Source organism: Mirounga leonina, unplaced genomic scaffold (genome assembly GCF_011800145.1).
Source record: "Mirounga leonina isolate KUSES-001 unplaced genomic scaffold, KU_Mleo_1.0 Mir_170, whole genome shotgun sequence".
NCBI lineage: Eukaryota > Metazoa > Chordata > Mammalia > Carnivora > Phocidae > Mirounga > Mirounga leonina.
This window is the reverse complement of record NW_023270433.1, coordinates 16829777-16856548: the sequence shown is the minus strand read 5'-3', so window position 1 is coordinate 16856548 and position 26772 is coordinate 16829777. Positions and strand designations below refer to the sequence as shown.

At 44.8% G+C, this 26772-nt stretch overlaps 1 protein-coding gene across 3 annotated transcripts in view; it reads right to left on the bottom strand.

Moving 5' to 3' along the window:
- The window catches only part of ASTN2 (astrotactin 2), an 868677-nt gene that overhangs the window by 596229 nt on the left and 245676 nt on the right, over positions 1 to 26772 (bottom strand). For 2 of the 3 annotated variants that reach the window (XM_035015962.1, XM_035015963.1), the window contains exon 4: positions 13330 to 13482. The exons of the other annotated variant lie outside the window; for it this stretch is intronic. In XM_035015962.1, the coding sequence (XP_034871853.1) occupies positions 13330 to 13482 (153 nt within the window). The remainder of the gene's footprint in view (positions 1 to 13329; positions 13483 to 26772) is intronic. 3 annotated transcript variants of the gene reach the window in all.

Below are 26772 nucleotides of genomic sequence, written 5' to 3'. Positions count from 1 at the left end.
ATTATTGGTTGACTGCCTACCTGTATCCTCCTCCATAACTTGAGCCCCATAGGGGTGAGGACCCCGTGTGTCTGGTTTTCTACTTCATCTCAGGACCTAGAATGATGGCTCACACTTGGTAGGAAGTCAGGTCAGAGGCCCTGGGCAGGGACTCAGCAGGAAGGGCTGGAATCGGGAAATGGGAATCAGGTACAACAGCAATAGAGAACAGCTACGGAGAGACTCATTCTATGCTGGGGATGATGCCATAAGGATGGATGATACGACTTGCCTGACTGTGCTGGGACCACAGAAGCTAATCTTAGAATGAGGCCAGAGTCTATCAGAGATCCTAGCCATTCTGGGATGCCATAATTATCAGGGTAATGACCTAGTCTTGAGTTCTCAAGATCCTGTCAAGTTATTTTTAGGTAGTCCTGCCTGAAGGCATGACTTCTTCAAGACCTTCCCCAAACTTGGAATGTATGCAGATTGCTGTGAATGCCACAACATTCTGCTGAAGGGGATTGCACTGACCCATCTCAGCCAACATCTCTGGCAAGGTAACCAGGGTGACGCAGATAGAGAAGGAGTTTGTCAATACAGCTGTTCCCTGGAACCTTCTCATCTGCGCTAGACCATACATAGGACCTTTGTATTTCCAGAACAGAACCTGACAAAATGGACTATTTCTATGGCCTGAAAAAGAAATATGAAGAATACTGATTGAAACAAAAGACTACTACTTTATCTTGACAGTGAACATTTTTCTGGAAATGTTCCACTACAACATCACCTACACACACTCCCATCTATTCTGCACAAAAACAAAACAAAACAAACAAAAAATAAAATCAGTGTACACAGATTGCTTCTCCCTATTTCCACCTCTGATTGAAAGAAATACCTTTCAGAGGGATAAAAATTAAACCACATTTAGTCATAAATTGCAAAGAGTCATCATTGAAAAGAAAAGAAAATTTCAGGAAATTGGGCCAAATCCAGAAAACTGAGATCATAAACTGTCAACACCCATAAAGAGAATTTCTTTCGTCTTGTGAAAAATCTTTAAACTCTAATTCTTTTTTTTTTAAGATTTTATTTATTTCTTTGACAGAGAGAGACACAGCAAGAGAGGGAACACAAGCAGGGGAAGTGGGAGAGGAAGAAGCAGGTTTCCCGCCGAGCAGAGAGCCCGATGCGGGGCTCGATCTCAGGGCCCTGAGATCATGACCTGAGCCGAAGGCAGACGCTTAACGACTGAGCCACCCAGGAGCCTCTAAACTCTAATTCTTGGAGGCAGAATTTTATATACGTTCGTTTGATTATATTTTTAATAGTATAGTTTAATATTCTGTATTCTGATTTTGCCTACTTGATCTAACAGGAAGATTTCTGTAAAAATCTTTGAGTTTTGATTATATATTAGTCAACCTGTCATCGTACTTCCCTCCATTTTTTTTTCCTTTATATATTTTGAAGCTTTGTTGTTTCTGTATGTAAGTACAGATTTCATTTGTCTCCCAGTGAACTGTTCCTTTTATGATTAACGACCCTCTTTATTTCTAAGAATTTTTTGTTTCTTGTTGTAAAGTTTATTTTGCCATATATTTCTACTTCTCCCCAAGCTTCCGTTTCATTAGTATTTGCTTAGTATATATTTTTCCTTTACCTTCCCTGTCAAACTTTCCATATCTTTATGTTTTAGGAAGATCTCTGGTAGACGGCATGCAATTGGATTTTACTTAATGTAATCTATCTCTGAATTTTAGTTTGCAAATTATATTTATTGTGATTACTAATGCTTGGAGCCTTATTTCTACCATGTTACATTTCAGTCTCTTATTTTTTAGTTTTTATTTAAATTCCAGTTAGTTAACATACCGTGTAATATTAGTTTCAGATGTAGAACTTAGTGATTCAATACTTCCATACAACACCCAGTGCTCATCCCAAGTGCACTCCTTAATTCCTATCACCTATTAAATCCATCTCCCCAACCCTTCTGGTACCATCAGTTTGTTCTCTATAGTTAAGAGTCTGTTTCTTGCTCAACATCACTCGTCATCAGGAAAATACAAATTAAAACTACAATGAGATACCACCTCACACCTGTCAGAATGACTAAAATTAACGACTCAGGAAACAACAGATGTTGGCGAGGATACGGAGAAAGGAGAACCCTCTTACACTGTTGGTGGGAATGCAAGCTGGTGCAGCCACTCTGGAAAACAGTATGGAGGTTCCTCAAATTAAAAATAGAACTACCCTACCCTACATCCAGCAACTGCACTACTAGGTATTTACCCAAAGAATACAAAAATACTAATTTGAAGGGATACCTGCATCCCGATGTTTATAGCAGAATTATCTGCAAGAGCCAAATTATAGAAACAACCCAAGTATCCACAGACTGATGAATGGATAAAGAAGCTGTGGTATATATATAGAATGGAATATTACTCAGCCATAGAGCAGAATGAAACCTTGCCATTTGCAATGACATGAATGGAGCTAGAGAGTATAATGGTAAGCGAAATAAATGTTAGAGAAAGACAAATACTGTGTGAACTTACGCATATGTGGAATTTAAGAAACAAAAATAACAGAATCCTAGGGGAAAAAAGAGAGAGGCAAATCATTCTCTTCTTGCTCTTGCTTTCTCTTTGCCTTTATCCCACCACACCCTACTGCCCACCTGGAGTCACCATGATATCAGCTTCTAAACTTAAAGCCCGAGCTTTGCGTTTCCTTCTCATTCTTTACAACTGAGGAGTTTCCTTTCTTCATCTTTGATAAACTTGCAGTGTTTCAAAAATTCTAGTTTATTCCATGTGGGCGTGGATGGGCACACGTGTGCAAGCATAGGTGTATGGAGCAGGAAGAAGGTCAGCTTCGTGTGCCATGCTGTTGAAAACTTACCATATGCCTCACCAACATTCTTTTCATTTAGATACCGGAGCTTTTGTTATAAACAAAAACATGTTCATTTTTGAAAATAAGTATTCTAGAATTGTGACTTTTCCCCCAAGATATTGAGGTCCAATATATAAATATGAAGTAGGAGCTTGATGGAAGAGTCCTACCTACTCAGTCACATTCCCTTGTCCGCTCCCTGAATGCCTCTTTGGAACACAGCTTGACAATTCTTGCTCATGGTCCATGAGCTCTACCTGGTATCCTCAGGATGTTTAACCACCTCTATCTCAAACATGGGAAAAAGCAAAGCCTTCTCTTTATAATCTTCTAAGTGATTTACCCATTCGATTACAGTTGAATTAGAAAAACCCACAAGCTGCCAGCTTCTATGTGTTTTATTCAAATGCTCCAACAGTCAGTCTTGGTTGCAGGGAATATGGCCTACATGATTTTACATGTTCAAATGGCATGAAAAGAGGACAATGTTGTAAGTCAGGGGACTTGGAAATCCATTCCTGGGTCTGCTAATTCTTCTCTGCAGCATGGATGAGGTCTTCCCATCCATCATTTTCTGCTTCTATGAGCAGGAAGGATCAGACGACCTTGAAATTCATTTCTATCTCTGATGGACTAAGAGAACCTAAGGAGTTATTTCCCTCAGTTGTGTGCTGAAAGCCTGGGACAACGATGCCTCTGAGACATCTGGATTCACCTATAATCATCCAGCAAGTAGAGAGTCAAGGGGTTAAATCTAGGATTCTCTCAGTCCACATCTGAGAGGTTCCCTTACACCAGGGAGTGCAGGTCAAATCTAACCCACTGCCTGTTTTTGGTGTGGTCTAGGCGCTAACAATGGTTTTTACATTTTTAAGTGGTTCAAACAAATCAAAAGAAGAATATGTTAAGATGTGAAAATCATATGAAATTCACATTTTAAAAGTATCCATAAATGCATTCCATTCTTTTGATTAGTAGAACTCTATTACAAAAAAATGGTACTTGGTTATTATTATTATATTTTGAATTTTGTCAGATTTGTAGAAAATTTTCTCTCATTGTGTAAGTGCCTACATAATCCTCAAGTTTGCCTCTTGGTCAGCAAAGCTTAAAATATTTCCTATCTAGCCCTTTACTGAAAAATTTTGCTGATCCTGCATTAGACCATAAGGCCTTACAAGGATGGAGCCAGGGTCCAAAATCGACTACCTTTTGTATACCACAAGCCAGGCTGGTTCAAACAACAGCTTGAGATCCAAACAACATTAGCCCTGTTAAAAAAGGCTAGTTAGCAGAGGTGTAAAAATTACATGTAGTCGGGGGAAATCGGAGGGGTAGACGAACCATGAGAGATGATGGACTCTGAAAAACAAACAGGGTTCTAGAGGGGAGGGGGGTGGGAGGATGGGTTAGCCTGGTGGTGGGTACTGAGGAGGGCACATTCTGCATGGAGCACTGGGTGTTGTGCACAAACAATGAATCATGGAACACTTCATCTAAAACTAATGATGTAATGTATGGGGATTAACATAAGAATAAAAAAAAATTACATGTAGTCTTTTAATCAGCTATAGATGGATTCAAATCTGGGATGTGACTGTCCCTGAACCAACTGTATCACATTATACAAGTTCCTTCACAGATCTGAGCCTCTATTTTTCCATCAGCAAATTGGGAATACTTATGCTTGCCTCAGGGGATTGTGCAGGTCAGCCCAGGCTTTAACATAAGATAGAGGCTTAAGAAAATATCAATACCTGTAGGTATTGTAAGAAACTGCCCAATAGGGGCATCTGGGTGGCTCAGTTGGTTAGCGTCTGACTCTTGGTTTTGGCTCAGGTCAGGATTTTAGGGTTGGAAGATGGAGCCCAGCATCGGGCTCTGTGCTGGGTGTGGAGCCTGCTTAAGATTCTCTCTCTCCTTCTCCCTCTGCCCCTCTCTCACTCTCTCTTTCTAAAATAAATTAAAAAATAAAAAAACAGTCCAATATTTTGTCCCTTTGTCATTTAAGAGGTGAACTCTTATTTCCTCCACCCTTGAATCTACGACAATCCCGTGACTTGCTTTGAGCAACAGAATGAAGCAGAAGGAATGATGTGTGCCTTCCAGGCTTGGGCCTCAAAAAACCTTGCATCTCCCATTCTTATTGTTTTTGGAACCCTCCACCATTTGAACACACCTTGGATAGCTGGCTGACCACAGGTACGTGACTGAGGTCAGCTTAGCCTACCCCACCCAGACCAGAAGAACTGCCCAGCTGAGCCCAGTCCAAATGCTCAACTTGGATTAAAAGCCCAATAAATGGTGGCTGTCCTAAGTCACAGAATTTGGGGGTGTTTTATTATGTCACGACTCTGACACAGTATCTGTGCCATTCTGATAAAAGAAAGATCCTCGAGTTGTGACCTCAGGCCCCACCAGCACCTAGCCCCCAGCCTTGTGCTAAGACTACATGGGATTGCCTCTACCCGCTGCCAGGCCAGGCTGAATTGACTAAGAGCCCCCTGATATATTTCAAACAGACAAGGAAAACCACCTGGAGGAGACAAACACTTTCAGCAATGCAAACTTCTCTGAAAGATACATCAGAGATTTATGGAGGCGGCTGTGTACTCTGACTACAAATCAGCTCTCTTGTAGCTCAGCCCAACATGGGAATCACTAGGCTGCTGGTGGCACTGGCCCTCTTGGGAAGGGCCTGGGGCCAAGCAAAGGAAAGCCAGAGCCCAGGGGTAAAGGCTTCACCATCAAATATGCATGACATTCCCTGCCTCTGAAGGTGCCAAGACTGATTCCAGGAGGCAGCTAATCCATAGAGTGCAGCTAATCCATAGATTGCCTAAAGGAGCATCTCCCTAAACAGCACATTCTCACAATGGCCCTGGGACATAAGAATGGCAAGTTTCCTCACACCTCCAGGTGCTAGGGGTGGAAACCCAACGAGGTTAAGCAGTTTCCCTGAGGACCCAACTGCACTTAAGAGCTGGAGTTCCAGCCAGGGTTTTCTGAGTCCAAATACTTTTCAATAGACAACCATGCTTCCCCATCAGATTTATCATCAAAGACCATTTAAGTCAGAGGGGACCTGTGGAAATTATCTAGTACATCACCTTTGCTTTCCAAATTAACAACAACAAAGATTTATTGGGTATTTGCCATGTTCAGTGCAGCCTGCTGAATACTTCACATGCATTAACTCGAATCCCCCAACCCCCTAAGGAGGTGGCCGATTATACAATTTGTAGATTAGGCAATGCCACTTTAGCCCACAAAGTCACTTCCCGAAGTTGAACGAGTCAGAGGCAGAACTGGGATGTGGATTCACATCCCTCTGACTTCGGAACCTGAGCTTGTTTCCACAAAAACACACAGCCTCTTAGATGGGGACACTGAGGCCCAGAGGGTTGAAAGTCTTGTCCAAGATCAGGCAGCCTGGGTGATTAATTGTCCATTAATCCATCAAGCATTAACTGAGCATCTGCTATTTGTCCGGAGCCAGGCTAGTCAATGAAAGCACAGGCCTGACCCGGACATAGCCACTGCACTTCATGAGTTTAATTAAGGGAGAAGAGAGGTGGTCATAAATTACTCTAATAAAAGGTAATAAATGACAAATATCACGAGGCAGATAGAGAAGAGGTTATCAGAGCTTCTGGCTCCTTTATCCTCCCTGACAGATACACCCCAATACACTCTTTTACTGCAAGACACTGTCCTCAGAATGTAGGCTTATGTAAATATATATATATTTAACACACATATGTATTATATATATATTTTTTTCTGTTTATTGGTAACTGGCTATAAACTATTCACTTAGTTGTAGGAAAATATTCAGAAACATTAATGGCTTTAAATTATCTGCCTTCCCGGGGTGTTGTGATGCTTAAATATTGAACAGGCAGCCCCAGGTTCCATCTTTATGTCTCTGGTTCCCATCTTTGTTCCGCTAACCTCTCTTCCCGCTTAGCAGCCTTCCCTTTCTACCAGGGAGGTTTGGGTAAAGGTCCCTGCCCTTTTTGCCAAAGCAAGTCTTGAAACTGCATAATTAGAATGAAGTTCTGCTGGAAACCATGAGATCGTTGCAGGGAGAGGGGGAGGACTGGACACACGTCAGCTCTCTGGGGTCTGGCCCTTTGTCTGGGATGAAATTGTTCTTTTTTCCTCCACCTCTGTGCCATGTCTCGTGCTGGATGCTCCTCCCTGCCCCCACTGCCACATGCCAAAAGCCTGCTCGCCCTTCCAAACAATGCCTTAGGGTGACTTTCTTTGTGAAGTCTTCACATTTGTCCTAAATGAAAAGCGTATATACTTTCTGCAAGCCCCTGAGGACAGGGCATGGCTCCCTGAGGTCAGAGGACATCTGACTCTTGTCCTGACGCAGAGAGAGATGCCTCACCTTCCAGAGTCTTCTAGCCCCTCAACACCCTCATGGTAGCACTGATGATGCAGAAACACTGGTCAGTGCACGAGAAGCTACAACCGCTTCCTTCCAGGATCTAGACTAGGCTGGTACCATTTCACAGCTCGAAGATCCTACCCGGACTAGCTGGGACTAAAACCCAAGTCATCTGGCAACTGCAGTGTGGGCTCTGTCTGCCCCGAGGTCACAGTTCCACAGTCTACTAGCTGGATAAACTTGGGCAAGTCACTTAACTGATAGTTGAACTTCCTCTTTTGTAGACGGGGGACAATTACAGTCCTTACCTTTTGGGATCTGGGGAAGTTTTCAATGAGATAATATGTGATGAGCACAGTACTTAGAATTTACTAAATACTCTAAATGCTTGGGAGATGCCAGCGCACCACATCTCCTTAACCATTTGTATTCTACGATGCTCCCAGCTATCTTGTTTTATCCATCTATCCTTCCATCCATCCATCCATCCATCCATCCATCCATCCATCCATCCATCCATCCACACACTCTCCCATTCAGCTGACTGCTATTCTATGCCCGTTCTGTTATACATTGGAGCTACAGAGAGACATAAATCACTGCCCTTCCCATCATGGGACTGTCAGAGCTGGGGAGGGAGACAGATGTGTTCACATGTATTTACAATGGATTGTGATAAAGGCTGAGACAGCAGCACCGGGCCACATGTACCCAGACAAAGGAGCGGCCCACTCAGCTGAGGTGAGGGCTGAGGGCGGGCCGAGGGTGTGTTCTTCACAGAGCAGATTTTGAAACTGAATTCTGAAAAATGAGTAGAAATCTGCTGTCTGGGGTACAAAGAAGAGAAAAAAGGAGGGTGTTTTAGGCAGAACATGATCTGTACACAGACTTGGAAAGCAAGGCAGGTTGGCTGAATGGAAGAATGGCCAGTGTGCCGGAAGCCACAGAATGCAGAGGCTTGGGACTTGGAGGGTGCTAGGGGCAGGCTGGAACCAGGCTAGGAAGGAGCCTTGTGTAGCAGACTACGGCAACTTCTTACCCTATTAGGCATGTTCCTTTCATCTTATAGATTCTTGCTTCTAAAATGGAGTAAGTGTACCCCAAATGGGTAATGATACTGATATAAGTAAAAGTATAATAAAACAGTAGTGATAAAAATAAAACAATGGAACACACATATTCAATGTGCACCTTTTGCTGGGCTCTATGCTCCCTGTTTTACAAGCATTGTCTCATTTGCTCCTATAGAAACCCTTTGAAGACGGTACACCGTAAGCTTGGTTCTTCTTCCTGGGACATCGATATTGCCTAAAGACTTGAGAAAATGATAAATAATTTAACCAAAAGAATGAGGTAGCATGATTTAAACTAAAACAAGTATATGCATGTTATGAAATAGAATGTCATAGATTTTTTTTAGGTGGAACCTGGAATTTGGGGTTTATGACCGATGTCTTTCAAATACATCTATAGACCCTTTGGGAGTGTGTTGATTCTCACATGTCTTTAGGAAGACTTCCCCACAAAAGCTTGATATGCCCCCAAGGCAAGTGACAGAGGATCAGGGAAATGTAGGCAGGAGAGTGACATGGCCCGATGTAGTGTGTTGGCAAAGGATTGCTCCAGCCCCCAGGGTAGAAGATGGATTTGTGGATGAAGGGGCTGTTGCAGGACTCTGGATGAGGAATAATGGAACCTCAGCCAGGTCAGAGGCAGTGGCCCAGAGAACATGGGGCAGAGCTGGGAGCTAACACAGCTTCTTCATTTGCTTAAGCTCATTCAGTTAGCCCATGGTGGTTAGTTCAATTTCAAATAGAAAAGCCCCACTTTTAAACCACTAGCTAAACTTCATCAACTTCAGGATGCTCTTCCTCATATCACAAGCAATCTTCCCCGGCTTTAGTTTAGCTCCAACACATTCACTGTTCACTGCCTGTGGACGCTGGGGAGTGCCTGCCCAACAGCTGCCTCATAAAACCCTGTTGGAGTCCCCCACTGCCTTCCTCTGTCCGCCTAAGGATGATGCACTTGAGCGTCCACGAGGCCACTCAGGAGGAAGCCAGAGCCACAGACACAAATCCGAGCTGCTTTCAACCATGTGCTTCACTCCACGACCCTGGTTCTCCACTGCCCACTACATCTGCTGCAAACCGCTGAGCCCCACGGCCTGGGCACAAAGCCCACAGAAGCAGACAGAGGCCAGGTGCTCCCACTCTGGGCCAGAAGGCCCGACACTGCCTCTGCGGCTGGGAGAGGAGCCGGGCAGTGACAGACCGAGAATCCAGACCCATCGGACTGTATCTGGGGCTTCCGAGGGTCAGTGTGGGCAGACGGAGCACTTCCAACATTGCATGTCTAGGATCGTCTCTGTTCCTTGAGATGAGAATAACTGTTCCGGCTGGGGGGGGGGTGGGGGGTGGGGTCGGACAGAGTCTGTGGTCAAGACGTTTGCACAGATGTGGAGGTAAACAAAGAAGCCCAGCTTTCTGTTCTACAGGACTTTCTAGGATCTTCAAGAGTCGAAGATGCATTTGGCAATTTCCAAGAGGCAGAAGGAGAATGCAGAATTTCTATGACTTTTATGGGCCATGGAGTTCTTCAGTCCAAGAAAATCTTGACCCGTGGCGGTAAGCATGTGAGCTGGGAACTGCGGGGCTGGCACACGCTATCCTTAGTCTCTCTTGCAAAAAACCTTATCCAATGGTGGCAGTAAAATCACGAGCACAATGTTATTAAGCCATTTTGAAAATTGCCTTAACAGCATCCACTTGAGCACAGTTAATGTGCTATCCATCAGTGAGTCTATCTCTAGGGGAAACAAGATTCCCTGGAGGTCTGTACCAAGAGGCTTTGGTTTATCTTGGATCCCTCCTACATCACCAATTCAGAAGTTATAAAACTGAGCCACTTTCGAATGATCTTTGAGGTTAATACACTCATTTATTCCACAAATATTTATTAAACACATTCTGCACATTCTATGTATTAGGTTTATGAATATGAAACACATTTTTTGAGAGGAAGACAGTAAGCAAGGAAAAATAATTTTAGACCACATTATTATGGAACAAGTGAAAAAAGGGTTATATAGCATGTCTTGGGGTAGAAAGCATTAGGCTGGGTGGTCATGGAAGACAGTCTGGAGGAGCTCATATCTGCGATGAGAGCTGAATGGTGGGAGAACAGCCAGGAAAGCAGCCAGGGTGGGGAGGGTGTAAAGAAACACAGCAAGGGGGAGACAGCAAGTTGTCAGATTCGAAAGTGGGGAACCATGTGCTGGGTTCCTGCAATCCGAAGGAAGGCAGTGTGGCTGGATCACAAGGAAATGCCAAGTGAGTCAAGAGAGCAGAAGTCAGATCCAGATGGAACAGGAGATTGGCAAGTAGTTTGGGTTGTAATCTAAGGACAACAGGAAAACCACTGAATGATTTTAATCAGAAAGAGACCTTATCTGGTTTAGGTTTCTAAAAAGATTCCTCTGGCTACTTTGGGGAGACAGAATCTCAAGGAGGGCATAGTTGCAAGCGGGAGTTGAGAGGTGGCAACGGTCATAATGGTGATGAAGAAAGGGGGGGACAGATTCAAGATACATTTAGGGGGAAAATGCATTTCTTCTCCCATTAATTCTCTTAGGCCCAATTTGACTTGTAAATCAAAATAACTCGATATCCAATCATCATCTAAGTCAAACAGATTTTCATTAATAAGCAAATTCTGAAATTCTGCCTGAAGAGTGAAGGCCAAGTTTGATGGACAAGTTTGATGTCCCCGCCCCAACCAAAAAAAGTTCCATGTGGCATCGTTTATGGCACTGTTTAATGGTGAATTATCAGAAACAGCCCAAATGCCCAAGAGTAGAGTCCTCATTAAGACAGTTATGGTGCAAAAGAGGGATTTGGCAGGGGAAGAATTCAGTGGTATAGCAAATGTTTTGGATAGGACACTAAGGAAATGAATTCAGACTGGCAGTGAGAACAGAGGGGAGGTTATGGACTGGGAGTCACTTGTACTCACGGGGGCTATATTTGCAGGGAGGATCTAGGAGGGGAATTCTTGGTGAACGATGGAAGACAAAAGATGGATAGGTAAGGCTGAATGAAACTACAAATGACCCTGAACAAAAATAAGATAGGACAAATACATGACAATATTTATTCAGCTCCTGACACACATTAGCTGAGCATTCCATGCTGTCCACCTTCACCACTTCATCCGATCTTCACAGCAACGATCTGGGGTAGGGATTGACAACCCATTGTACAGAAGAGGAGACTGAGCCTCAGAGACATCCAGGGACTCTTTGAAAGCCACACAAGTTGAAGTTGACTGGGCTGGGAGTAGCACTGCATGCTGCTGACTTCAAAGAAACTTAAGCATCATTATGTATCAGTTCAACCTGGGGTTTACTATGTGAATTTCAAAAAGCAACTCCACCACCAACTTCTGCCTTGATATATGACCTCAGTTTAATGTGCAGACCCTTGGTGTATCACAGGGTTCGGGATTTCACAGGATAAAGCTGGGGAACACAGGTAGGACCTCACTAGCTTAGAACACAGTGGTTTAGTTAATGTTTGGAACTCAGCCGGTTTAGTTCTTCCTGGCTCTCCTACTTACCTGGGCGTCCCTTTGGGCAAGTTACTGCAGCTTCCTGTGCCTTGTGGTATCATCTGTAAAATGGGAATTACCACTGTACCTCCTACATAGGGTTTCTGAGAATCAAATGTAAAAAAGAGGTATATAGTATTTAGCCTGCTACCTGGAGTAAGTGTCTATAAATGACAATTTCTCATAGGGTTAGATAGGTCATTTAAGGCAGGGATTATGGCATGGAAAGGAACACAGAAGTGGAATATACAGATTTAGATGAGACAGAAGAGAGACGAGAGCTCTGCAATGGTCTTGAATGTCCTTTCCACAAGCCCAGACACTTCTGAAGGCACTGGACAGCCACTAAAGCTCTGGAAGAAGAGGAGTGACGTCATTAGAACTATGTTCATAGGAACTAGAGACATGAGAGGCCAGAAGAAGAGAAGAGCTGTAGGCTACTGAGTGAATGTAAAGAAAAGGGAAGGGATTGGGATGCCAAGCAATGATAAGGGGGTTCATCCCATTGACAAAGTCATACAGATGACCAGAGGAAGAAAGAGGTGATGATGGTGATGATGATGAGGAGGAGGAGGAGGAGAGAATGGGAAGAGGAGGAAGAGAAGGAGAAGGAAGGAAAGATCTACTTTTTATTGCATGCTGGGTGGGGCACTGTGCTAAGATATCATAACAATCCTATGAGAGAGGAGTGGCATGGAGAAGCAGAGCAACCTGCCCAAGGTGACATGATTAGTTAAGAGTAGAACCAACATAAGCGACTGCCTTCGGCTCAGGTCACGATCCTGGAGTCCCGGGATCGAGTCCCGCATCGGGCTCCCTGCTCGGCGGGGAGCCTGCTTCTCCCTCTGACCCTCCCCCCTCTCATGTGCTCTCTCTCTCTCATTCTCTCTGTCTCAAATAAATAAATAAAATCTTTAAAAAAAAAAAAAAAGAGTAGAACCAACATTTGAATCCGGTTCTGTCTCATTGACAGTGCTTCTACTCTTGACAGCGATACGACTCAGGCTATCGAAGAGCAACTCCAAAACCTGTTCTGGTATCCCAGCTTGGGGACGCCTTCCATGAGAACGTCCACCTCTCCTGCACTCTCCAAAGTGCCACCAGCTACGATGTAAAGGGCATCTACTGTGTTCGGGGCCCCTGTGAGGCATTTTCCATAGATTGTTGCCAGTCTTCTCAGCCATTCCGAAAGATGGATGGTCCATTCCCGCCTCAGATGAGGCAGCTGGGGCTCAGAGACACTCCACACCCAGGGGCACAGGTATGCCGTCTACAAGCCTCAGCTGAGATGACCAATCGGGGACACCGTGGCATGATTCTGGGAGTACAGGGCAGCAAGGGAAGGGGGCACAGCTCTTGCCGGTACCTTCAGAACCTGGGGACAGCCCGCTGACACCCTGGCAAGTGGTGGTGCTGGGAGGGCCTACCTCGAGACTTGCTCCTCCGCTTCCGCTTCCCTGCCGAGGCCCTGCGCGGGGCTGGCTGCAGGTGACCGATCTCGATGGGCGTGTTAGCGCGGAAACTCTCCTTGAACTTCTGCATCAGGGACTCCACTGTCTCCTGCGTCGCCTCAGCTGCTGCTACAGGGTGGGCAATGGGGCTGAGGTTAGGGCTCGGCCCACCCCCAGCCCCTGGAGGACTGGGCCTGGCCACCCTGAGTCCCTAGAGCTCCCTCCCTGACCCATGAGGATACCATGGGTCCTCATGGAAGCCACAGGTACCAGTATGTGTTGGCTTCCTCACTTATGCATTCAACACACACTATGTTCCAGGCAGTGCCCCAAGCCCGTGAGATAGGGTGGTGAAAAGTCAGACACAATCCATGATTCAAGGGATTCATAGCTTGGAAGGACACATACCCAGGCATTCCCAACACCGCAATACTTTGGTGATAGGAGAGTACAGAGTACCAGAGTAGCACCGAGAAGGGTCCTTTCACCCATCTGGGGAGTCAAGGCAGGCTTCCTGGAGGAGGCACTATTTATACAGACACCTTAAGGATGAATAGGAATTAGCAAAGAGAGTAGAATCAGGGTACGGTTACTAAAGAGATTTGGGATAAGAAAGACTGCCTGGGTAGGAGGAGAACCATGTACAAAGATCCGAAGACAGAAAGAGCATGATGCTTAAGCAACTGACAGGAGTTCAGTGTAGCTCCAAGGGAGCATGTGAAGACAAGGCCGGGCCAGAGAGGTAGATCACTGTCAATCGCATCGAGGAGTCTGGAATGCATGCTAATGGCGAAAGCTGTTCACTGAAAATTCACAGAAGACTGGCATGTTCAAAATAAGTCCCTCTGACAACAATTCCTAAGGAGAGTGTGGAGAATCCAACGCAGAGGCTATTGCAGTAGCCAGCCAGAGGCCACGGTGGCCTAAATCAGAACAGTGGCAGTGAAGGAAGATAGCAGTCTGTCAGTCAAACATTTGAGGAGTACTGTGACATGGAAATCACTGGGTACAATAGTCCAACATTACTGAAGGGAAACTGAGCACCTGGGAGTGGAACATACAGATTTAGGTGAGACAGCAGAGAGACAAGATCTCTGCAATGGCATACGACTCACTCCAAGCTAGCAAGTGGCAAAGTCAAGCCTTCTAACTCTGGCTCCAATGCTCCATTTTTATCAATACCCTCGATGGATTTGTTAGTAGCCTCATTCTTATAAAGTTTCAAAATTGAGACTGGTAAAAAGTTCCAGAGAATGCTAAGAGTGAGGTTAGAAGGGCAGAGAGAAAAAGGTGGAAGATAAAAGAGAAAAAAAAAAAAGCAGAAAAGCTCAAGAAGGAAGGAGAGGGGCAACATAAAAGGCAAGGAGAGGAAATGGGAAGGAAGCTAAGGAAACTGTCTAAATGGCCTCGCTGCCTTTGTTCTGAGAAATTCCCAAAGAGAGTCCCAACTTTGAAATCTTCAAGCTCAGCCCTCCCCCCATCTATGTCTCTAGAGGCAAGGACGCTTCTTCAGTTTTGAGCTACCTGCTGTCTAAGGCCAGGAGATGGTATGTGCAAAAGATTCCTGTTTCTTTGAAGGGATTTCACCAGACTGGACAAGAAGGCTTCTGAACATCCCCACACCAATTTCTAAGGAGCTCCTGTTTTCCCGGGTAAGCTTTTTGGCTTACACAGATGCATCTGGGGCATAGCTCATACCCAGGCAGCTGGTTTAGGCACTGGGCTCTGTGAGAAGCTCTGTCTTTGAGGACATAGGGGAAATCTATGCTTGCTCAGGAAAAGGCAATTGACAATACAAATGGACCACGTGGTGGCATTATAACTTCCTCACCTGCCTGTCTTGCTGTCTTCCTAGATATCTCCATTAGGTCTACTTAAAGGTAAACCGAGAAGAACAACCCAAACATGGGACACCTACTCCAAGCCTACCATGCACAGCCCTCCAGCAAGAGGCTACCATCCAATCCTGAGAAGCACTTCCACACCCAGTCCTGATGGTTTAAACCTAGAGATGAGCATGATTGGCCCCAAACTGTAAGAGTTGGACTATACTGTGGTCAAAAGTTTAGAGCAAGCCATAATCTGAAATCCTCCAAGGGAGGGGCCCATATAGGTTGCCAACATTCATGCCTTCATTCATCTTCCTGTTCGTTCATGCATCCATTCAACAGTGTTTTCAAAAAAACCGTAATGTATCTGTGACAAGTACAGGAGGTATTGTCTTAGCTTGGGCCACCGAAACAAAACTCATAGATTGGGTGACTTAACAAAAATTTATGTTCTCACAGCTCTAAAGGCTGGAAGTTTTGAGATCAGGATGCCAGGATGGTTGGGTTCTAGTGAGGTCTCTCTCCTTGGCTTACAGACAGGCAGCTCATCGTGAGCTCACATAGTAGGGAGAGAGAACCCGAGGCAGGGAGGCAGAGACAGAGATAAAGAGAGAGGGAAAGAGAGAGATCTTCCTCTTTTTCTGACACCCAGTCCTATCTGATTAGGGCCCCACCTTCATGATCTTATTTAATTTTAATTCCCTCTTAAAGATCCTATCTCCAGATACAGTCTGCTGTGGATTGACCTGTGTCCCTCCAAATTTCTTATGTTGAAGCCCTAACCCCCAATGTGACTATATTTGGAGATAGGGCTTTTAGTAGGTAATTAAAGTTAAATGAGGCCATAAAGGTGAGGTCCTCATCCAATAGGATCAGTGTCTTTATAAGAAGAGGAAGAAATCTCTCTCTCTCTCTCTCCTCTTGCTTTCCCCACGTACATGTATACGCTCAGAAAGGCCACGTGAGTACACAGTGAGAAGGCAGCCATCTTGCAAACCAGACCCCAACTGTCTGGTGTCCTGGTCTTGGCCTCCTAGCCTCCAGAACTGTGAGAAAATAAATGTCTGTTGTTTAAGCCACCCTACCTATGCTATTTTGTTATGTCAGCCCAAGTAGACAAACACAGTCATACTGAGGTTAAGGTTTCAATATATATCATGCAGTCCATAACAGAAAAGACAAACAACCCCCCCCCCCGCAAAGTGCTCACCATATAGACAGGATGGACCAAGATTAATGAAATGATATACATATGCATGTAAAAAACTTTAAGTGACATACGGGGCGCCTGGGTGGCTCAGTCGTTAAGCGTCTGCCTTCGGCTCAGGTCGTGATCCCAGGACCCTGGGATCGAGCCCCACATCGGGCTCCCTGCTCCGCGGGGAAGCCTGCTTCTCCCTCTCCTACTCCCCCTGCTTGTGTTCCCTCTCTCGCTATGTCTCTCTCTGTCAAATAAATAAATAAATAAAATCTTTAAAAAAAAAAAAAAAACTTTAAGTGACGTATACTACAAAGGAGAGGAGAAAGAGGATCCAGAGGCTCTCTTAGCGGAATATGACCTAGTTTAGGAAAATCATGGAAATTTGCTTCAAGGAGTAGGTAGTGGGACTAAGGGCTGGAAAAAGTAGGAGTTAATCAGGTGATGAGGTAGTGGCGGGGGAGGGGCGAGGCGAAGAGAACACGAGAGGAGGGGAAGAATTCAAACAAAGAAGCCTTTGAGGAGAAGGAATATGGAAGGAGCTGCACCACCACTCACTGGGACCGAAACACTGAAAGCAAGTGGCATGAGATCATGCTGGAGGGGTAGGAAGTCGTAACCCCAACCCCAACCCCAACCCCAACCGTTCTGGGCCTTATTAAGGACAGAACACGCTGACAATTTTAGACAGAAGAGAGGCTTGATCAGATTTTCATGTAAGGAAGATCGTTCCAGCAGCAGACAGCAGAATTCACTGGAGATGGACAGAAATAGAAGTAAGAAGACCAGCCAGGGGGACGGGGCATTTGTGCAGAAGTCCACACACGAGATCATGATCCCTAGAGAGGGAAGCAGAGGCAGAGATAGAGAAGTAGACAGCGGAGCAGAAAGAGCAGAGACAGAAACAGTGCAGACAGAGAAGTGGGCACATCTGAGAGTTATCTTGCAGGCACAACTCCCTCAGGAGGTGGTGGCTGACTGGAAAGTGCGGATGAGGGAGAGTGGCAGGTATGGAAGATGACTCCTGGCCTGGCTTCCACAGAGGCGTCATGAAGGCGCCTCTCAAGAAAGGGAGCTCTGGAAGAGAACACATTTCAGAGGACTGAAAACATGAGTTGGGTCTGAGATATGAATACCTGGTGTTCTGGACGTCTAAGGAGAGGTGTCGAGTAGACAGCAGGTTAGGTGGGTCTCACACTCACAAAAGAGAGCTAGACTCCTGGAGTCTCTGCACATGCGCTCCTTGGAAGAGGTACAGAAGCATGGTGTGTGGTGGTTAAGAACACGAGCATCTGGCACAGTGTAGGCAATGGAACACATGTTCATTCCTGATCTGTACGGGCTGTTCTCCATTTGCTCCCCATGATCAGGCTCATTCCACCCCACTCTATGTCCTGGAGGCAGACCTTTGTTCTGAGAAACAATTCCACCCCACTCTATGTCCTGGAGGCAGACCTTCTATGGACTACATCCCTGCTCCTTGTTACATGGCTACCAGTTGGCTTTGCCCATTGGGATGCTCTGGTAGGATACAGGAGGAGAGGATTTGGACATAGGTCTTCCCTTGCTCCTTTCCTGTCTCTGCGCCTGATTCCTCAGAGTCTGGAACCCTTGACAATCACAGCTTCTTCTGCCAGGGGTCCCTGTCCACAGATCCAGTCCTCAAAGCCTCCAGGAAAACCATTTCCTCTCCCTGCCCCTTCGGTTCTAAGAGTCAGTAGTGGCTTCCTGATATTTCTTGTCCCTGGTTCTTCAATACCCCCATGTTGATTCTCTTCACTCTGCCTATGCCCCTATAAATAATTGCTTCATTGACGTTCTCCTAAAAGGCCCATCTGAAGGTGCCTTCTTTGTCCAGCTGAGACCTCCACTGATCCACCATCCCTTTTTGTTGTGCCTCTAACATTCACTGATTCTAAAGATCAGCCTCTCACCATCCTGCTATTTCTGCTTCCCTGTCTCCTAAACCAATGCAGACAGGACTGGCTGGGAGGACAGGAAGACGTGGAGAGGGAAGGTCTGCTCCTCTGAGCTGCGAGGGCTTCTGATCCCGGCTGTAACAAATCCCATCCATCTGTTTGGCTGCTCTCGCCTTGGCAGCAGTACCAAGAGCCCAGACTTACAGGGGAAGTGCCTGGGCAAAGCCCCTCCATGGCCCACCTTGTTCCACCTCCTGCTCTCCCCTGCCCCCATCCCCATGATCCCTTTCGGGAGCTCTATCAATATCAATATATCAAGGTGTCCAAACAAGCCACACTACCTCCTGGTACCCGCTGAGCTCTGCCTCCCCAGAGCAGCAAAATGCTCACCCGTCGCCTGGATGAATGCAACAGATGGTGCCTGATCTGAGCATCGCGGCAGGCCCAGGAAAGGAGGGGGAGGTGGGGAAGCTGCCTCTTTCTACCATAGGAGAGACTGTCAGGTTTAATGGGTATGAACCACACGGCCCAAGCAGAGGAGCCCCAGCCCCCACGACAGAGAGAGGGGAGGAGAGAAAAAGGGAGGGAGTAAGAGAGAAACAAGAGTGCAAAGGAAAAGTGTGGTCAGTAATAAAGGCAGGGGGCATAAAGGAGGAGGCAGAGAAGAGTGGAAGGGAAGGAGAGAGCAGGAAAAGAATTCAGAGGGAAGGGGGGGAGTGGCAAGGACAGGAGAGGAGACAGAAAAGGCAGGAGAAGGGAAAGGAGAGGCGAAAGAGAGGGCAGATCTTGAGGGCCTTTGCAAAGACATTTGGTTCCCAGATACCAGGCAAGCTCCAGCCTGGTCCTCTGCCCTGAACGCCGTGTCTACCCTAGAGCCCAACAATTCCGCATTCAAACTCCCCCGACACACAGCCTGAGATGTCCTACCACCGACACTTGCAGAAGTTCAGGTTCAGATTCCTGCACCACCTTCATCATCCTCTTTAATTTTTCTAGACTCATCTAGCCTCTGTAGGGAGAAAATTCACCAACCTTGAATACCAACTCTTTGCTAGGCAAGGAGCCTGGTATCTCCTTACGGTTTCTCATTTATTGCTAACAGGCTTGAAAGGTAAGTACCATTAGCTGGTGTTTAGAAATGAGAAAACTGAGGCTCAGAGAAGTTAAATCATCTCCGAAGGTCACACAGCTTAGAAATGGCAGAGCTGGGATGGGGACCCAGGTTACAGTAACACTGACGACCCTGGCTCCATCCATTGCACCACCCTATGCATCTTCTTTCTGGTTTGTTGGTGGATGGAAGTGGATAGTCCCGTCTTGAGGTTTGGAGGTTAGTTCTCAGGGCCTGGGAGGTGACTCCGACAGCGCAGCCCCTCTTAAATCATCGAGGCAAGGAGCCCCAGACAACCTGGCCCTGGCTGGAGCCAGGGGTTCACCTTGCCTGGAGACTGGCCAGCTATGCCAGAGGCATCTTGCTCAGTGTTGACGGTCAAGGCTGTCCAGCTTGGAGGTCCTAGGCTCAACTCGTGCCCCATTTTGTCCCAGCTTTGTCTCACTACAGAACTATGTTCAGAGAACCAAGCCACAGGTGGGTATTAACTAGCCACACTGACTAGTGCAAATAACAAAGCCAACTCAGGTTCCAATGTCAGCTCCGCCATTGTGAGACCTTGAGTCACTCCCTTCTCTTTCACAACACTCAGTTTATTTCTTTGTAAACATCTGCAGGGCTGTGGGAGGACTGAATGTAACTACGTACATAAGTTGTCTAACAGAGCTCCTAGAACATAGTGAGTGCTCAAGAAAGAGCACTCATTACCAAATTTCCTCTCGCTTACCCTTTGGCTTCATGATTGGTCAATCATTTCATTCATCCATCCATCCATCCATTCATGTGTTCATTCATTCATTTTGAAAGTCACCGCATTATAAAATGTCCACTTTGAAAATTCTTTCAGAGAATATATAGTTCCTCTTTTATTCGTATGTGAAAACAAAGGCACCAAGAAACAAAGTCATGACAGAAGTCCACAGAAGACCAAGATCCAGCCCTCAGGTCTCCTGTTTTACCATACTCTTCCCTAATTCCCCAAATTCTAAGATAATTTTAACCTCAGATCCAGTGATGTTTAATTTTATATATCAACTTGTCTAGGCCATGGTACAGAGATAGTTGGTCAAGCATTATTCTTTGTGTTTCTGTGAAGCTTTGTTTTGTTGTTGTTGCTTTGTTTTGTTTTTTTAGATAAGATTAACATTTAACTTAGTAGACTTTGAGTAAGGCAGATAACCCTCTATAATGAGGGTGGGCTTCATCCAACTAGTTGAAGGCCTTAATAGAAAAAAGGGAAGAAGAATTCTGACAGCAAATCACCTCCAGACTTGAGCTGCAGCATTAAATGTTCCCTGCATCTCTAGCCTATCTGTCTTCCCTGAAGATTTGGAACTTGTCAGCCTCCAGAATCATAGGAGTCATTTCCTTAAAACAAACACACAAACAAATCTCTAGATAGATGCTGATAGAGATAGAAAGAGGTAGAGAGAGAGAGAGCTAGAAAAAAAAAAAAAAAAATATATATATATAATCAATATGTGAGAGAGATATAAATACCTCCTGTTGGTTCTGTTTCTCTGGACAGCCCTGACTAATACAGACCTCAGTCTGTGTCCCAGGCTTTGGACTGAGCACACTTAGATGCCAGGATTGTGGGGACAGTAATAAGAAGACATCCCAGTCCTAAAGCACATACCAGCTGGGAAGACCTGGTATAAAAGCAAAGAACCATCACATTTGGAAGTTGTGAGAATCTAGTCACCGAATCCAACACTGCATCTCATATAGGGAGCCACCTCTTCACGAAAAGAAAAAAAAAAAAAGAAAATAGTCAGTATTCCGCAGCCAGAGGACAATACTCCACGAGTAGAACACATTTAAAACAAAACCCATATACACATTTTTTTAAATGGCCTCCTCTTCCCAGTTCTCAGGGTTAAAAAGTTGATGGATAGAATTTTCTCACTTTTTAGTGTTTTTATTTTTTTCTTTTTCCCCTCCCACACATTTTCTTAAACCTTTGATGCCTGCTATAGCTTATCTTCAAGCAAGCGCCTACAGGCAAGACAAATGAACAAACAGCAGCAAGTATAAATTGGAAAACTTGGGAACAGCCTTTTCTTACAAACACGATCTTGGGCCTGTCAGCTAACACTGCAGACTTGGAGGGTGGTCATAATTTCTGCTGGAGAACTGTATCAAGCTGGAATGATGGAATTAAATTACTGATAATTTGCCTCTGCTCTCTTCAAAATACAATACCTTCCAGGTTCACTGGTGCTGGTTCCACAGTCCCTAGCCAGGACACAGATGGTCTCGAAGATTCTTTTCAGCTCCGTGGCCCTGTAGTTCTAAATGTAAATGAAACTGCTTTCAATAAGATGAATGCAGTAACCACAAGAACTGCACTCTCGACTTCACAGGGACTTCTTATCTCTCGAGAATGCTATCCTTACAATCTCCTATTTTTATAGAGCCCAGAAAGGCACAAAGGAGATTTCCAGAGTTTGGGCTGAAGTTGAAACAGTAGGCCAACAAGTCCTGTGCAGGAGAGAAAGGGTGAAGTAACTGGACAGGTAGGGTCTGAGCCTTTTTGGTCTCTTGATTAGCACCTGGATAGCAAGGCATGGCTATGGAAAGGCTTTGGAATCAGCTGCAGTTTGGAATGTTAAGCCCTGTTTCTTACCAGCTGTGAGATGTGGGCAAGCCACTTAACCACTCAAAGTCACAGCTTTCCTGAGTGTTAAGCTGAGGTTTGCAATTCCAAATTCATAAAGCTGTTTTTGGATTAAATGAGATGCTAAAATGCTTATCGTGGTGCCTGATGCAGAGTAAGCATTTAAGAAATGAGAGTTAATACTGTTATTTCTACAGCCAAAAAGATCTTAAACCATCAGTCATAGCGAATCCAGATCTTCTGCCCAAACCTGCGGGGCATAGACAAGTCCAGAATCTGTTGGGACTCACAGACACTAGCCAGATTCCTCTCCCAGAGTCATCCTTTCTGTAACCGCACAGGAAGGCCAAGCATATGGCTCTGCACTCCCTGGGATTCTACTATTGGAATTCTGTAGCCCACACCAGTCCTGAGTGCTGTATCCAGACGTGGGCACTGGAGACACAGGGATGAAATGTACATTGCCCCTTCTTTCAAGCATGATGCTCTTTAGTGGAAGAGACAGGTAAACATAATGAAAAGAGTGTGTGCTAAATGCCCAGAGAAGTGTGACAAGAAAACTGAGAATGTGCCCTCCAATTCCTTTTGCAAGTGGAAAGGCTCTGGAAAATTCCTGGAGATGCCAACTCATCCAAGCCTTAAAGAATGCAGAACCAGGTAAAGAGGACTATATAAATTGCATAAGACTGTTGAATCACAGACTTGTACCTCTGAAACAAATAATACATTATATGTTAAAAAAAGAAGAAGCTAGCAGGAGGGGAAGAATGAAGAGGGGGAAATCGGAGGGGGAGACGAACCATGAGATACTATGGACTCTGAGAAACAAACTGAGGGTTCTAGAGGGGAGGGGGTTGGGAGGATGGGTTAGCCTGGTGATGGGTATTAAAGAGGGCACATTCTGCATGGAGCACTAGGTGTTATACACAAACAATGAATCATGGAACACTACATCAAAAACTAATGCTGTAATGTATGGTGATTAACATAACATAATAAAATAAAAAAATAAAAATGATTAAGATGGTAAAAAAGAAAGAAAGAAAGAAAGAAAGAAAGAAAGAAAGAAAGAAAGAAAGAAAGAAAGAAAGAAAGAAAGAAAGAAGGAAGGAAGGAAAGAAAGAAAGGGGACTATATAAAGAGTGCCACCCGCAGGTGACAGAGACAGGATTGTAGAGAAATCCCCACACAGTTTGGTTTTTCTAGAGATTCAAGTGAGAGATGATTTCATTACCAAGAAAACCCATCTTCAACTAGGAAGAAGGGTGGCCCTTGCTACGCACTTCTACCTCCTTTGCTAAACCCTCGTTCAAAGAGCGCCCCCCCTATTTTGAGAGCCTTGCCCTCTAGCCCCACAACCCTTCCCAGTGCCCAGCCCTGCTATCTCTGATGCTCTGGGTACAGGATGTGCCTGCAGAATAGGACTCCTGCAGACTTGGGTTTCACCTTGATTCCCTCACTGATGCACTCCGTGGCTTTAGGTGCTGGGTATGTTTCTTCATGGCCCTAAGCCCCAGGTTTTCACCTGTAAAACCCTGAGCATAAATCTCCCTCAAGAAGTGTGGGGTTTTGTGGGTTTTTTTCTGATTAAAATTCAATGCAATTATATATGCAAAATGCTTAGCTCAGTACCCAAAACGGATTAAGCACTCAATGAAGTATAGCCTTTATTATCATTATTGTTAGCCAGCTTAAGTGAGATAAGCTTGCAGAGGGCCTTGCACCCAGTCAAAGCTTAATGAATGCTGCGTTCTTCCCTTTCCTTTTGGGTAACTCATTGCCTTTGACTAAGGACTATGGACTCGAATTCCCTGTTGTCCTCTCATGTATAAAGTTTACTGTCATGGCTGGCTCCTGTGAAGTCCAGGTGTTCTGTCTCCACTCTACTTCAGCCAATTCCCATGGTTACCCAATGCATGTAGCCAAAACCTGGGACCTGGATACAGCTGCAACATTAATCCTGGATCCAGAACTTCTGCTCATGACCCTCTGTCTACCCTCATGCCTTGCTCTGTCATGCTCATCAAGTTTATGCTCTGACCTCCAAGGGATTCCTAGGTCTCAAATATATATGCGTGTTGCTGATGAAGACCTAGATCCATCATCATGAGCCAGAGGAAGCTGTTTTCTGGCAGCAAGGAGGGGAGATGCCCACCCTCTTACCCCTCCTCCCTTCCTCCTCAGAAATTTAACCTTTCCATGGTTTCACTTTTTCCCCCAGTTTAGCTTAGACCTCTCTGGTTGATCTGTGACCAAGGTTCACTTAAATTTCCATTCTAATTTGTCAAGGATATCTCATTAGTCTTGTAATCATAACAGCAGTAATAATAACACTTACCATTTACAGAGTGTTTATAATGTGATAGGTATTAAGGTAAACAGTTATGATTGAATATAATTCTCATAATGACTGTCATGCATGGAATAATTAGCCTCATTTCTTTGCCCCATCCCCCCACCTATACCTCTTCGTAGATGGAACGTACTTCATTGCACCTTGACTTTCTCTTGGCTGTGTGACTTGTTTTGGCCAATGGTATGTGGGTGAAAGTCAGCATATGTCAGTTACAAGCATAGGCTTCAAGAGGTACCACATTCTTCTGCTCACACATTTATACCTGCCACCACCATGAGGAGGACCTGTCTCAGCTAGCCTGTTGGTGTAGGCAGGATGAATGACACATGGCAGATTCACAGCTCTGCAGGATGGAGCAGTCATCCTACTCTTATAGCCTTGGGCACCAACCCCTGCCAATCTGTAGATGATGAGCAAACCCATTGAAGATGAGCATAACACTCCATATAATCCTCGCACACATGACAAATTGATGTTTATTATTGGATGCCACTGAGATTTTGTAGCTGTTTGTTATGTAGCACTATTGTAGCAATGATTGACTCGTATACAACCTGTCAAGATGCATATTATTATTTCCAACTTACAAATGGGTAAATGAGGCACACCAAGATTAATTAATTTTTCAAGTGTCATATAACCTATGAATAGCAGAGTTGGACAAATATCTTCAAATACTACTCCATGGACTGTTTTGGAGTGTGACCAATAAACATGATTTAATGAACTGACTTGCATATGGGAGTAGATGAAAGTAACCCCACTTAGCCAGCTTCCCTTTGATCCACATTAATGGTAATTATGAAGAATATCCCACAAATAACAATGACCTGAAACTGAGGTGTCCCTCTTCAGTGGCATAAAAACTATTAACACATCCATTCAGAGCTTGCAGGGCTGGGCTAAGCTTGGTGAATGAGTGAACAAATGTTTCAAGGTGTGTATGACTGGCCATGAATGAGGGGTATGAGAAATACACATTGTGACTTAAGTCCATTACCAAGCCATGCTATGGTGGGAGAAGGGGTTTACCAGAGAGCAGAATATGGAATTTGTACAATCTTACTACTTCAACTGGCAGATTTTCCACCCATCTTCCTTTAAACTAAGGGCATATCTTCCCAGTACAAAAGGGTGGTTATAAATTTAAACACATGTAAGTCAACTATAGCAAATGACAGGGATTTTGCAGTGAAATTAATGCAGCTGCATTATAAATATGTCCTATTTCTCAATATTAAACTTTTAAAAATAGACTGGCTAAATATATAGGCAGTAATGGATTGAGGCTGAGTTGGCGTTACTATAAGGCTAGGGATTTTCCATTTAATGACTTATAATTTCAATTTCCCATTCCTACATGACAGTGAGAGCAGGCTTGCTTTATTATTCATGATTACATGCCACCACTACACAAAAACGGATGGAGAAACCATTGAGAGCAACATCAGTGGGTGGTGGGGGAGAGCAGAGAATCCCGAATTGAAAACTCAGCAGATCTGGGAGAAGACCCAATCATGAGTTCCAGCTCAGCTGTTGTGTGACTTTGGACACCTCACCAAGCCTCTCTGAGCCTCAGGAAATACAAATTTCTGTGAGATGTGCGTCAAAGCATTTGACAAACTGGGTTACTATGAAGTTTGCAATATTGTCACTTTGCTATAGCTTAGTAGAGACTGGGCTTCTAAATTCTGTTTTTCACATCCTTAATCATAGTGCCAGTGTCCATACAAAGAAGTGAGACAAAGCCACATGGTAGAAACACTGTGCAAAATTATCTTATTACACTGAGGTTCAAATCCTGGACCTGCCGATTAGCATAGGCTCACCATGGAGTATAGTGGACCCTGCCTCTCTGGTCCTCAGGTGTTCTTCATTTACTAAATGGAGAGGAGGAAAGGTTTACATAAGCACATTCGTGATACCACTGCTTCGTATTGGTTGACTTGTTGAGTGTTTACGCTATGCTAGACACCATGACCTCATATCCCACTCACCACGAGTTTGGGAAATGGGTGACGTTAGTATCACCCTATGGGAACACAGCTTGACCTGCAGCTCAGGCTGGTCTGAGGCCTGTGGTTTTAACCACTGCTGAAATGATGCAGATAGTAGGAGGAACGAAAGAAGGATGTAGAGGGAGCAGAAAAGGGACAGGCTGTGGCATGTTGGGGCTGTCCCAAGCTCCCATGGGGGCTACTGTGTAGATATGGGGTTACACATGTATCTGAGGAATTCGTTTTGTTCTGTGGCTAGATAATCCTGAATTATCTTCTTCTTCCCTTATTCAGTCCCAGTTAAACTAGCTCAGCTAAGTATTATGGATACCTCCTTTTTTCTCTCCAACCTTTTCCCAGGAAGCAGCCAAAAACTAAGCTAAGACAGT